We start from the raw sequence: 14929 nt of genomic DNA on the forward strand, positions 1-14929 counted from the left end.
GAAATCACCCTGCCTCTGCCACTTAAAAGGCTGGGATTACAGGCATGAATATCTCGGTCGGGTGTGATGGCACCATGCCTGTAATCTCAGCAGTGGGGAGGTAGGAACAGATTAGAGGCTGGTGTGGCACTATCTAAAACGTTACATAGAACTTTTTTTAGCTCCCATGCTCCTCTATTTTGGAGACAAGAGTCTCATTTTGTGTGGTCCAGGCTTACACTGGACATTGCTCCTGCCTCGACTTACCATATACTAGGATTATAGGTGTGAGCTACCATGATTTGCTTTTTTTGTTTGCTTGTTTTTTGGAGGGTTGGGGGGGGTGGTTCTAGGTGTATACATACAACTTTCACAAGTTGAACCCAAACCCGCCCCTTAACTAGCTAAATCAGTTGTTCAGAAATATTTGCCAAGGTTAACTCAATGAAAACACAAGGTCAAAGTGAGTCTGACTGGGCGTGGTAGCACATGCCTTTACTCCCAGCACTTGGGAGGCAGAGGCAGGCGGATCGATGTGACTTCAAGGCTAGCCTGGTCTACAGAGTTCCAGGACAGCCAGTGCTATACACAGAGAAACTGTCTCAAAAAAAACAAAAAATAAAAAAGGAGTCTGCTTTGACAAGTTCTAGAAACAGATGTTGAAAACCATGGGCTTTATGAATGAAATCACAAATTTAAAAAATGAGTTAAATTCTTAAGTCATTACTCATCTCTACAAAGAAGATTTTTAACAGCAGTTTTAAATTTTGTATTTCCTACAATTACTTTAACCGAAACATGAATAAGCAATATTCATGTTCCAACTAAAGTACTAGTGTAATTAGTTAACTCTGTAAGATGGAGTAACTACTCTACCAACTTCACAGGGTAACAGAACTTGAGAAAAGCATTCTGTAAAAAACACCATCTAAGCTGGGCATGGTAGCCCACGCCCTTAATCCCAACACTTGGGAGGCAGAGGCAGGTGGATCGATGTGAGTTCAAGGCCAGCCTGGTCTACAAAGCAAGTCCAGGACAGCCAAGGCTACACAGAAACCCTGTCTTGAAAAACAAAAACAAACAAAAATCATCTAAACAAGTGCTCACAACAACCCACTTTTCCTATCGGACTCAAAAAGCACTTTCTGGCTTTTGACAAAGCTACTATTTGTAGACTGTAGGAGTTTGAATAGTAAAAGGGGCGCACAGAGAATGACCTAAGGTAAAGGTTGAGTTTCATTTCCCTTAACTTCTATATAAGGGGCCCAAGTTTAAAAAAAAAAAAAAGCCAAAAGGCGACAAATGCAAAAGCATGACGCACTAACCATCTGACTAGCACATGCAGTTGGGAAGAATTCCTGAAACAAATGCGTTAACAAATTCAAAGCCTTTTGTCACCACCATTCCAAAGCTCCAAGGTTGGTCTGCAATTTATAACCCCAAAGTTCTGGAGACCAGAAGCCCCCTTTGCCCAATTTATGATTCAAGTCTTATCCAAAAACTAGCAACAACAAAAAACAAACAAACATCAAACAAAACAAAAAAACGGTTTGAAAGACAGCAAGTTTTCTCAAGAATTTTATATCAAATACAGATAAAGCAGGAGATGAACACAATGCAGTACAATATATATTCACCAACCCCCAGCAGTACTTTTGAAACCAAGAAACCCTTTTTACAAAGCCTTCCCACTCCAGTTTATTGTTCACAAATACAAAGTACACAGATTATCTGCTTTATATAAACAAAGTTAAGGAGCAAACATGCGGATATACCCCATTCTGTACTTTATACCACAGAGAAAGCTGGAACCACCAAATCTGTTCAATAAAATTCTACCTGTCATGTCTTTTGAGTACACTGCTAGTATCTTTCTACATTTTTTTCTCCTAATGACAGACCCTCAGCACAGAAAACACATATGTGCATGCTCACAGGAGTTTATACAACTTTGGAATCTAAGGAGAAATTTCTAAGTAACTTTGAATATGTAAAATTGTGATAAAGGAAATGTACTTTTTAACCCTGAGTGCCACTGTGATACCTCTGACAGAGAAAAAGAAGGGAAGAGGTGGAAACAAGTCAGGGAGAACAAGAAAGGCAGAGTAGGCAGGACTGAGCACAGTGGCTCACGCCAGTGATTCCCACTCAGGAGGCTGAAGCAGATCTGAGGGTTAGCCTGGGCTATAGAGTGGACCCTGTCTCATAAAGGAAAGAGGGCTTGGAATGTGTGAACTGGTAAGGTGCTCACTTACCATCAACAAAACCCTAGGCTTGAACTTCAGCACAGCATTAACCAAGCAAGGTTTCTCATGTCTTGTCCTAGCACTCAAGAGGTGGAGGCAAGAGGATTAAAAGTTCTGGCTCATCCTCAGCTATACAGTAGCCTGAGCTACAGGAAAGCCTGTCTCAGAAAATAGTAGATGAGGAGGAGGAGGAGGAGGAAGAAGAGAAGGAGGAGGAGAAAGAGAAACAACTGGAGGTTGATAAAGAGTGGTTGGAGGCTACTTAATTACCACTAGCACCAAGTTTACAGTTCTTACAAAACACCTACAGATGTCAATTACAACATTCTTATAAATGTCCATCTTCTTAGCCAGGCGTGGTGGTGCATGCCTGTAATCTCAGCACTTGAGAGGCAGAGGCAGGCATTATCTCTATGAATTCAAGACCAGCCTGGTCTACAAAGTGAGTCCAGGATAGCCAAAGCTACACAGAGAAACCCTGTCTGGAAAAATAAAACCAAACAACAATAGCAAAGTTCATCTTTTTCAAGTCTACCTGGAAGCTTCACTAAGAGATTCTAGCCACATCTAGCTGCTCCAAAGAAGATGCTGGCTGAAGGGACCCTATGCAGTTGTAGCAACACCGCATAGTTTAGTCTTCAGTGCTTTCCACTAGTCCTGAATTAGCTCCCTGTTTAAGCCGCCCCAGGCTAGAAATGCAATGCTAAGGTCTTTCTCTGAGCTTAAATTGTTGAAGATCTCCATAGCAGACAAAGTATGGACTACTTCCATAACCTTCAGGTAATGTCCACACAAACACTTTGAGTCATAGGAACCAACACATTTTCATGCATAACTTAGCCTTTCTGCAGGTTAACTTCCTTCATTTCTGTCCCCTAAAGGTTGTTCTTTAAATCCTGAAGCCAGACACACTTTATGGCAGTCTCACCTTCCCTTGAATAACCTCTTCCACCTGAATGAATGGCTGTTTTTCCAGCAGACTAACTACACTAACATCCTCAACGCTCAGCTGAGATAAAAGAGCTGGTAGAAAAGCTTTCTCAAGTCTCTAGCTGGCCTTCTCACTCCAACATCCCCACAGGCATGCCTCTGAAGCAGTTACTACCATGTACTGGCATTTGGTTCTCTCTTGGTTTTTGTTTTGAGACAGGATCCCACCCCTCACTGTGCCCATAACTTCTCAGTCCTTGCTGCACACAGTGGGTACTGAAGGGTGCTATCCATGCCCAGTGGATACAGACCCCATACCCCATACATACGGGCAGCACTAAATAAAGGCTGTGGGACTTTCTTTTTTTTTTTTTTTTTAAAGAGAGCCATTAAGTTGGGAGATGTGTTTAGGGAGGCCCAGAAAAGCAGAAGGGAGTAGGGGTGAATAGGATCAAGATACATGGTTTACATATATGAAATCTTCAAAAAAAATTTTTTTTAAAAAGTATACTTCCATTTATACCCAGTATCATCCCACTCATAGTAAATCTAAGAATGTAAAATACCAAAGTTAGTTATAAAATTAAATCTGCATTGGACTTCAGTCTTTTTCAAAGTATTTCCAGTTACCACCATTGATTGATTCACTGGTTCACTGGTTCACTGCTTCATTCATTTGGCAGTCTTCTTATGTAGCCCTGGCTGTCCTGGGTAAACCAGCTTGTCTCTGCCTCCCAGTGCTGCCATGTAAAGGTGTGTGCCTCTACACCCTGCTAGTACCTTAAAGAAGGGAAACTGAGGCTGAGACAGTACGTGACTTGCTAACACTGAAGTCAAAACCTTTAGTGTTTTAAAAATCAATCCTTTGCACGGTTCCACCTTTGTTTCATTAAACAAAAATGGTACCAAAAAAAAAAAAAAAAAAAAAAGCAAGCAATAAGAATTATGACCAAAACCATGAGTGCTAGAGGGAATGGACTACAAGTACATGTTGAACAGAAGCCGTGAGTGCTGTAAGAACAAGGATACCTCAAATGAAGAACAAGGCAGACTGTGGTTCATCTGGCAAGTGAAGTAACTAGAAATGAGTGCCAAGTAACAGGAGTGCATGTATAACCATAAACAGAAAAGGATTTGTCCATGAAAGGCATGGCAGCTTGTAACCCAAGGCCTGAGGGAGTCTGTATCCAAGTGGAGGCTCATCACTTTTGAATAAATCGCTTAATGACTATTAAGTTTCATGTGCACATCTGCAGAGATGGCAGTCTAGCTAAAGAATGCTTAGCATGCACAGAATACACATTCTCTCCTTGCCTTTCTTCCCAGACAGGAAGCTGACAATTAAACCCAAAATATTCAAGATCAAGGTGATCTAACTACTCACAATACACATGCCAAAGAGAAGAGTCAAGGATATAGATACACTATAATACCTGAAAACAAAAGGTGAGGTCTTCAAAGTTTTAAAAGAAAACTGAGAACTCTGACCTAAAAAAAAAAAAAAAAAAAAAAAAAAAAAAAAAAAAAAAAAATCCAATATACAATCTGCAATGGTTCCCTTAATAAAACTAGTAAAGCCCTTAAAACCCAAAAATTGGTTAACTTTGAAATACAACATATCAGAGCTATGCTATAAACTTATCTTATGGTGATAAATCGAGCCATTAACACTATGTACAGAACGCATCTGTGAAGAATACATGATGGCTCACTTCTACAATCCCAGTTCGTGGAAAAGTGAGGCGGAATTGTCTTGAATTCAGTGCCAACCTACACTACAGAGACACTCTATCAAAAGACAAGACCAACATAGAGAAACCCTGCCTGAAAAAAAGCCAACAAAACAAAAAAGAACAAGACAAGACCAACAGCAGCAACAATAACAAAAAGAAAATTACATTTGAACTCAGAAAATGCCATTAAACAAGAGATATTAAAAATAAATAGAAAGTTTTACATTGGTACCATAAAAAATAAACAGAAAGTTTAATAGTCAAGGGGCACATCTAAGACTGGACTAGCTCCCGATTCTTTTTCTTTCTGAGACAGGGTCTCATGTAGATCATGAGGGTCATAAACTCAATACATAGCTAGGGATGACCTTGAAATTTTGATCCTCCTGTGCCTACATCCTAAGTGCTGGGTTTGCATACATATACCACCACAACTGGTTTATGCAGCACTGGGGCTTTCTGCACATGAGGCAAGTAATATATACCCACTGAGCTATATTCCCAGGCCCTGTATTTTTTAAGGATTTTAGGGGAAACTAAATACATTCTTATCACAATGTTTATGACAAAGATACAAATTAAAAGGCATTTAAGTATATAAATTAACAGCAAACGCTTGGCTAGTAGGACATAATGGTTCACACTTGTAATTTTCCAGCACGTATGAACGTGAAATAAATTAGGGGGTGGTTGGGAAGGAAAATGAAGAGAGGAGGGATGAAGGAGGGGAGAGGGAGAAGGAAACTTGAACAAGCAAGGAAGAGGTGGGGAATAAAGTATTTGCCACATAATTATGAGGACCCAAATACCCTAGTACCCATGTAAAATGCTGGGCACAGTGGCATCCATCTGTAATCCGGTGTGAGGAGGGAATGCAGTAGGAATTTCCTGGACCTCCTTGGCTAGGCAGTCCAGCCAGCTCTATGAATTCATGGTTCAGTAAAAGACCCTATCTTAAACTCTACCCCCCAAAAAGTGCAAAGTAAATAAGGAAGACACCTGACATTAATGTCTGATCACCACATGCTATGTCCACTCACCATACACAGGCAAATACCTCATGTGCGCACACATTTCTGGTAATTATATAATGGTACAATTAAAAACATCAACATCAAAGAGATTACGGGGAAAACCAGACTTCCTTTTGGAAAGAGGTTCTGAGAAAAGACAGATCAGTATCAAAAACCCTCACCAAGAGGACATGACTAAAAGTCCAGCATGGTGCCACACTCTTTAAAGACCCTGCCTCCAGGAGGGGAAGACAGAAAACTCATGTTTGGGGCAGCTAGCTAACGCTCCTCTCAAGACAACTGAACTGTGACCACCTCTACATTCTAAAGGAAGTGAATACAAACTCCACTTGTAAGATCTCAATGTTCTAAGCATTATAAAAGTGCATTATAATAAAGGCAAATAAATAATGACACAGGAGTACAAAAATGGGACTCCACTAATAAGAGAAAAAGAATTTAATAAAACAGCATTCTCATCAATCATTCAGGAAGGGAAACACCATACATTTTAATGGTTTATAAAACTTGTTAAATATGAAAAAAAAGTTTTCCATTCAATACAGTAATTAACATTTACTTACTGGTAACGTCCTCCTTTAAATTTTAAGTGAAAAGAACTGACTAGTTTGTATGTCCACTAAAAACCATACAGAAGCAATCTGACCAAGTGAATGACATGCATAAGATGTATCCACAGTGACAATCAGTTATTGGTCTAGCCATCAACATGAATACATAAGGGTAAATTTCAAAACCAGGAACTAGACAGTGCAAGACTGGGGCAAAATATGCCTCACGATAAAGGAAAAGTTTTTTGTTATTGCAATCATCTACTTCTAAAAAGATCTAACCCATAATTTCAGCCTTCAGCAGAATCCCAATAAACTTCAAAACTGATGAATGTGCTACTAACCTCTATGTTCACCCTTATCAGTATCCAATTCTGTAGTGAGAGGGAATTCTGGACTTTGTCTTTTCAACCTCCTCGCTTACAATACCTGAGAGGTATATATCCTGGATGTATCAGGCCCTTAAGGACATTATCAGTCAGGTCACTTAGGTATAATGCAGTAAAGTAGCCTGAAAGTGTATATGCTGCCCTCAAAATGGTATCTTGAAGGCTAAGTAAATAAACACAATTATACTCATAAAGAAGCTGCCAGTTTAAAACGGGGGAAAAAGTAATTATACTGATAAGGAAGCTGCCACAGAGTACTATTTATAAATATATAGTGTCATCAACTTTACTGTTTTAATGTCCTTGCTTCTTCTACCCCAGTAAACACATCCATTTAGCAAATATAAGTTGTGTTACTATGGCTATGAATAAGGTTAGATATGAGACAGATGACTCAATCAGAAAATCTAGAACGTGCAAAGAAAAAAAGAGCTATTTTATGTCTAGAAAACAGAGCTAAGCACTAAAATCTAAAAAGAACTTCTGTGATGTTAATTAAATAAAGAGGGAAATTTATTCTATAACCTTCTGAAATTAGTAACAGTGCTATAAAGAAAACAATAGCATTCAGAAGGAGTACATTTATAAATAGTGCAATTGTACACATAATAAAGATAAACTAAGAGTAACTCACTGTACAGAAGTCACATAAATACCACGTCAAAGGTTAGGTCTTAAACATAAGAGTGAAATTTAAAAAGGCACTTTATATAACAATAAATGGAAATAGTATTTCTCTATACATAGTAACTACAAAAAAAACTTACTGCCTCCAAATACATCTTATGTCTAGTCAAGAAATGACATTTTGAATGAAAGGATCACTAAAAACGTCCTTTTTGAGAAAAACCCAATCATTAAACTTCTAACTATTCCAAGGTGTCTAAAAAAGCTAGTGGTATTCTCACTCAGAAGTCAGCGTAACAGGAAATTCTGCACATGGCAGACACAATCTAAATATTTATCTGGTTGAATCTAAATGCTATCTTCTACTGGGGCTGTCTATTGGGGTTGTCTTACTAAGACTAAGTACCAGCTTTTACTTTTATAACACCACCATCATCATTCAAGTATACCAGATTAAAAAGAGAGATAAACAGGTGAAAGACACTGGACCACTATTCTTTCTGAGTCAAGTGTTCCCACCCTACCACACTCTGTCCATAAATGACCCAAATGCCAAATTCTTGTATTAGGTCTGATCACCAATTTGGTGATGTCCTGAGACTTTTCACTTTTGAGAAAACTGGATTCTTTGGAGTGCTTGGGCTTATCAATTAGTGGTCAGGCAGTGTTACTTTCACTTCATTAATGAACAACAAAACCATCTAAGACGAGAGTAGTGCTGTCTTGAAAATATCTAAGAGCTATACAATGTCAAAATTATTAAAGTGCTAAACTTTATGTGCTTTTTTGTTGCTGTTTACTATAATTTCAAGCAGGGATTGGTACAAATAAATTAGGTGGGAATGCCAAAACAGTTTCTAAGAATGCATCTTCAAGCACTATTTATTTTTGTTTTGTTTCTGAACAAGAGTATCTCACAAATCATATGTGATATGTAGCATCTAACTCAGGGCAAAACGCAAAAGAACAATCTGAAGCAGCCTTAACTAGTCAGAAATACCTCACAAAGCCACATGCAACCTTTCTCCAAGGACGTCTGGGTGGCTACTCATGTCACACAAGAAAGCTACACTGCTACAGTTACAGGGTTAATTAAGTCTACCTCTTTGTATAGCACTCATTATAAGCTACAAAAGGTTGTTTTTCTGGAGTTCGTCTGACAGACATTATAGAGCCCTGGTACAAACCTAAGCAAGTGAAGGTAAAGCTTTGTGGACAGTACAGAAAAATAAAGTAAATATTAACTATAGAGACAAGGCAGTTAAATTTGCTAAATGATCTTGATAAACTAGTTCGGGTTTAGTCTACAAATAAAACAAATAAGACCAATACAGTACAAAGTACTCCTTCCAAGTTGGGAAATTCATGCCTTCAATCTATATGGCACAAAAGAAAAGCAGCAGCCGGGCCCGCTTTTATTTCCAGCACTCAGGGGGCAGAGGCAAGCAGATCTCTATGGGTCCAAGGCCAGCTAGTCTATATATCAAGTTCCAGGCCTGCCAAGTCTTTGTAGTGAGACCCTGTCTCAAAAACAAACAAGAGAAAGAAATGTAGATTAAGTAGGGTGCTAAATATGGGTAAGAAAGTAGGAAGAGTTTTCTAATGAGTAACAGAAAAGTGAACAACACAAAAAATGTCAACTACTATGATGCAAGAATCGTAAGAAAAAGAAACCACATAAACCCTTAAGACAGTGCTATGTTCCATTAATAGTATGTCTAAAACATTTCAATCAAACAGATTAAAAAATTTTTAAAAGAAACAAAACAGATGTTTAAACAACCAAGAGGTCACAGAATTACATTTGTAAAAGTTAGTTTTGGCTGCCAAGTTACATTGGAGGTGAAGTGTTCAGACCTCCTCAAACTTGACATTTTCTCTACTTTAGGTCATGCTGTGAAGACAAGGACGTAGGGGCTGGTGTATCACACAGCCATTGCCTTGAGACTAAAGAGATGATACTGTGGGACACTAATATAGCTGAGGTATCTGCTACCAGCAGAGTGAGTCCGACTGGATTACATGACAAATTAATCAATTAACCAAGAATATGTCATTGAAGTCTTGATTCCAGCCTTTCAAGAAGTCAATAAAAAGTATATCCTCTAAATATCCACGAACAGTTGTGTTCTTGAAAACACCTAGTCACATTTTACATCTCAAGGATTTCTCAACCAAGTCTAAACTAATGGCATCCCTTGTTATTTCAAGAGAGACCAGATTGTCAGGCATGTTTGGAATTCTTGCTCTTAAAGAGTTCAGATTTGCATGCCTGGATGATGGAAAGAATATCCTGTATTTCCAGGGCCAAGATGCATTTCTCTATTGTACTGAAAATACAAAGCACTATCAAGCTCAAAAGAACCAACTGTTTAGAAGACAGGTTAAGAAGGCCATCTCATTGAAAGGCCCACATTAGAGAGACTTCGATGCCTGAGTCTCACAGGTGGTTAATTTGAGAGCTTGGGAGTCTAGTAGGTCTGATGTCAATGAAAGCTATCTCACATGCAGCGTTATGAGTAGTGATGGTGTGGTAGCCCATCAGAGTCAGGATGAAAATAGTTTAACTTTTCTAGAGTGACGTTACAGGTAGGTAAATATTCTTTCCATATTGAATCCAAAAGTAGACCTGTGATACATAGTCATCCCAGTTACAAGCAAACTGGATTTGGCAAAATTTTTAATGAATTCCAGCAGACACATAGCTTCATGGCTAACTCTGAAATTGCACAGAGCTTGATAATAGTATGAACTATGGTGAGTGACCATCTTAACATAGGGACAGTAACAGAGCTGTCATTTGACGGCCCATCAAGTAGAAGCCTCAAGTTCCAGAAGCACTGATGACCTAAAAATGAAGGTTTTACATTTCAGTCTTAGTAAACACTGATCTAGTAGCAAATTGTTTCCAGATCCAAAAATCTGTTGTCCTCAGTTTACCAGCAAGATTTTCCTGAGGCATGAATCTACACATTTTCTTTTAATTCCAGAAGATTCAGTTTCCTGAGTACCCTTCTCTGGACTTATTTTGGACCAAAATAATGGGTAAACCTCTGTCCAAAACTCCTTAGAGCAGTCTCCATTTGGCCAATAAAGCTTAGTCTTTTATATATATACTTCATTCTAAAAGTCTAGAATTAAACATCAGCTGTGATTATTCCGGACATGCACTTTTTTTTTCTTTTTTTTTTTTTTGAGATGGCCTCCAACCTGGGGAAGAACAGGTAAACTAGGATTTTGGAAGGCTAGTCTGATAAACATCCAGATTATTAATTTTTATACCCATGTCGTTCTGGAGAGTCTCCCTTTTTTCGATACCTATAGGGGTGATTCCGGGGTTTGTACCAATCCCCTTTGGAGTACCCTCTGTTGTGATAATGTGCTTTCTGATCATGACTATAAAAGTACCGATGCTGAGTATAGTATTTATTGTGATCCTTATATTCATTTTCTTTAATACTACTGTCTTCTGCAACAACAGCATTCACATCTTGTCCAAAAAGAGAAGTACCATCAAAGGGCAAGTGTAGGATCTTCTCCTGGGTTTTCTTACTGAGAGATGTAAGTCGGAGCCAGGCCTGTCTTCTATAGTCCACTGCCATGGCCATGACTCTGACTACAGAGTCCATTATGTCCCTCGTGGTGCAGAGCTGCCAAAGCCCTGCATCCATGCCATCAGATATTATGCACCTCGCCTTTCCACGATCAAACTCTGGGTCATGGACCAGATCTTCCATGTCTTCCCAGAGTTTACGTTGATACTGAGTCATATAGGCCATGTAGCTAGCAGCTCGGGCTGCAATGGAAGCAGCATGGTAGAACCTGCAACCCATGACCTCCATTTCTTTTGAGGTAGAGTCTAAAGGAGACGTCCCATTTCCTCTTTTGCTATGTTCTAGTACATCTATAATGGGTCCCTCAGCTGGTGGATTTGGCTGGAAAGGAGATGTGTCCTTGGCCACAGGATATACCCTGTGTCCCATGAAGGAAGAAGGGTGACAATCAGCAGGGTCTTTAAAAACTTCAGTGGTGGCAATTCTCAAAAGTGGATGCAACGGAGGAACCAAACGTTTTTTAGAGGTCATCCAATCAGGCTTCCCCTCACATGTTTCGGCTTCAGACTGTAATGTCACTCTCTTTATAACACCTCTTTGTTCCATTCTCTTCAAAAGACCTGTGAAACTAGATTGCATGGGGTCAGGTGGTTGTCCTTTGTCATCAGCTGATGGAGATTTGCAATCACCCTCTTCTTCAGCTGTGGATAAACCATCCTCCTTGGAGGTGGAGATATCCCACGGAACTGTTGAATTCTCACTTGGTCTAGAATGATGAAATCTAAAACAACTTCTGGACTGCAGATCACGTATAACTCGAGACATCTCAGCTACTTGTGTCTGGAGATACAGGATGGCATCCTGCCCATTCTGTGAAGCTGAAGACATCGTGATAGGTAAATCCTCTTTGACCTCAGAAAAAGCCAAAGACTCTTGGGGGACCAGAAGTGATGATGAAGGCTGAGTCTGATAATTTTGTGATTTAGGTGTCTCTGTTTCAGAGATATTAATATCTGAGTTATTTTGATCATTTTTCTGGTTCTCCACTGTGTTCTCAACAGAAGAAGGTTGAGAAACTATTCTTTGTGGACTGTTGGCACAACTCCCAGAGGAGGAGCTGCTGTCTCCAATGGGAAGAGGAACACTGCAGCTAGAGCACATTTCTGGGCGATGAGTCTCAGAGGATGGCACCTTAGATTCAGGCATTCTCTGGGTTATCCACATGAACAAGGAAACCAAGGAAGAAAAAAAAATGCTTTTAATATGTTAACTTTCAAGTGCAGAGACGCATGTCCAGTAAGTAGAATTCAAATTTTATATTATTATAACATAAGAATGACAGAAACAATCCACTATAGGACGGCAAAAGATAAAAGAAGTCAAATGTACAGGATTTATAACCCTCAACCCCAGAAAAAAAAACATAGGCATTGATCCTGGACTCTGTCTATTAAAAAAAATGGTTAAAAATAAGATCTTTTGGGGGCTGGGAGATGGTTCAGTATGTAAAATGCTTGTCGCGCAAATAGGACCTGAGTTTAGATCTTAGTACCCACATAAAAGTCTGTCATCCTTTCTAGCATTGAGGAGATGGGACACAGGCAGATCCCAAAATTCACTGGCCAGACAGCCCAGCCATCAGTGAGCTCCAGGTTCATTGAGAGGTCCTCAAAAATAAAATAAGGAGACAACTAGTGAAGGAAACCCTTGATGACAGCCTCTGATCTTCACATGGTCACTGGCACATAAATTGCATGTATCCATACAAACATGCTCACACAAATGCGCCACACAAACCAACAAACCTCAATTCAAAGAAGTGCTACCCTAGTCTGCTGCTTGATCCTAAGCTAAAGTAAGATGCCGTGGTGAGACTACTGGAATAACAATTAAAAGAAAGAAAAAAAAAACCTATTCAATACATGAAGGGCAGTAAGTGGAAGATAATGATGGCAGAGAAAACTTGAACAAGGTCCTACTGAAAACAAAACAAATCAAAACAAAACACAAACCCTTTTAAAACTCTCCCAATTGGGGCTATTTTAAATCTCTTTAAAAATTGTTATTAACTCTCCATGCATAATCTCCCAGTTGTACATTCCTGCTTTACAGTTTGTAGTTTTAAGGAACTTACATATTTATTACTTTATTTCGTCCTCACAACAACCCTGTGAGGTAGGACTTACTCTCATTTGAACTGAAAAACTAAAATAAAGCAACACACCCCTAAGGCTAAGACACAAGTGAGGGCTGAGTCTGAAACCGAGGCATTCTGCTCATATATCCAAGTCTCAGGTCTCTGTATCCTGTAACAAGAAGGTAGCTGGCTACCATAAGAGCCAGGAATTCTCTAATCCATCAAGAAAAGCTCATTAGCAGAAATTTGGGTTAAGTCAGTAACAAATGGACGCCAACAATGCCACGAACGGCTCAAGGAATTCTACTCTCAGAGGAAGGCATTGGTGTACAAGTCAAGCCTACAAGTAACAAGCCACAGGTACTGGTTCTGAGAATGAGGAGAGAAAGGCTAGGAGAGAAGACTGGACTCGTCCATCAGCCCTAAGTCCCCACAGTCCATTTCCTAAAGGATCTTCACACACTTTCTCCCAAGATAAATGTTCTGTGGCCACATAGTTCAACAAGTAAAATCAGTTCTGTAGGTATTAAGATGAGAGTTATAGGAAAGAAGGAAGGTGGGGGAAAGCAAAAAGCTGGCAGTTTTTATTGTGTTTCCCTTTTATCAGTTATTACCTCTGCAGCGTTTCTATTTTCCAGAAAGTTTAAGAGCTGCTAGAAGCACAGACTCCTTGAACTACTAAGCTGGCCCGTCCTGAGAGAAATGAGCTTTCCCTAGAGCAATATGCTCCTAAACACAGAGCTCCTGCTCTCCTCACTCTTCAGAAAAACAAACAGAATGCCTCTTGACTGACACAGTGAAAAATATTAAGGCAAATGTAATGTACTTACTTCGCTATGAGAGGTGCTAGGCTCTTCATCATCACTGCTGACCAGATCAATATATTCAAGAACAGGTCTTAATGGTCCTTCCTATAAGAGAAATTGAGGAAGGTTGTATCATGAGCATCATTAAAACCAAACCAGCATTGTAAACAATGATTTCTGTTGGGATTAGATCTGAGAAGACATACAAATGGCAGGAAAACAACAACAACAACAACAAACAAAAGTAAACTATTCAAAGTACATATTTTTTAAAGACGCTGACTGAGTCAGGCATGGTGGTACATGCCTATAGTGCTTAGCTGTTGAGGAGCTGGGACAAGAAGACTACACGTTCAAGACCAGCTAGGCTACTGCACAGCAAATACCAGACTTCCTTGGTCTACAAAGTGAGACACAATCTTTAAAAAAGAAAAAACGCACCTAAAAGTTAGAGCCTAACCCCTAGGAACACAGATACTAGGGCCCATTGCATTTCAGAGACGACAAATATCAACAGTTTAAGATATCCAAGTTTGTGAACACCACAGTATATATAGCTCAAAACATGGAGATCTTTGACCAATAACTTAGCTTCAACTCTCAAAATTTAAGAGAGCAAAACATCAAACCCAGATTCTTCTCCAATTATCTTCCTATTTTTATGCCAGGGTTAAAAGCTCAGACCTCACTCTATAGGCAAAAGGGAATTAATAAATAACAGTGTAAGAACAGGAATATCGTATTAATATAGGAATATCACAAAAGATTATAAAAATTGGGGGGAAAAGATCACTAGTGAGAACAAATCCATAAGAATGTCCAGCTAACACTGGTGATGGGAAGAAGAGTAAAGTGCACCTAAAAGCATCTGGGCACAATGGAAAAATACATGAGAAACCTTATTCCAAAGAACCAAAACAAACAACCACAGAATCAGAGACAT

The 14929-nt window shown here is 39.3% G+C and overlaps 1 protein-coding gene across 2 annotated transcripts in view; it reads right to left on the reverse strand.

Moving 5' to 3' along the window:
* ZNF451 (zinc finger protein 451) overlaps positions 1–14929 on the reverse strand; it is a 57992-nt gene that overhangs the window by 32941 nt on the left and 10122 nt on the right. The window contains exons 3-4 of one of the 2 annotated variants that reach the window (XM_084754871.1): positions 14011–14091; positions 1541–12252 (exon numbers count right to left, since the gene is read on the reverse strand). In XM_084754871.1, the coding sequence (XP_084610997.1) occupies positions 10759–12252; positions 14011–14091 (1575 nt within the window). In that variant the 3' untranslated portion in view covers positions 1541–10758. Of the gene's footprint in view, positions 1–1540; positions 12253–14010; positions 14092–14929 lie in introns of those variants that run through there. The other variant, XM_084754869.1, reaches the window with a different exon arrangement.

The sequence above is a fragment of the Acomys minous genome, assembly GCF_964271855.1.
Source record: "Acomys minous genome assembly, chromosome: 13".
In the NCBI taxonomy this organism is placed as follows: Eukaryota; Metazoa; Chordata; class Mammalia; order Rodentia; family Muridae; genus Acomys; species Acomys minous.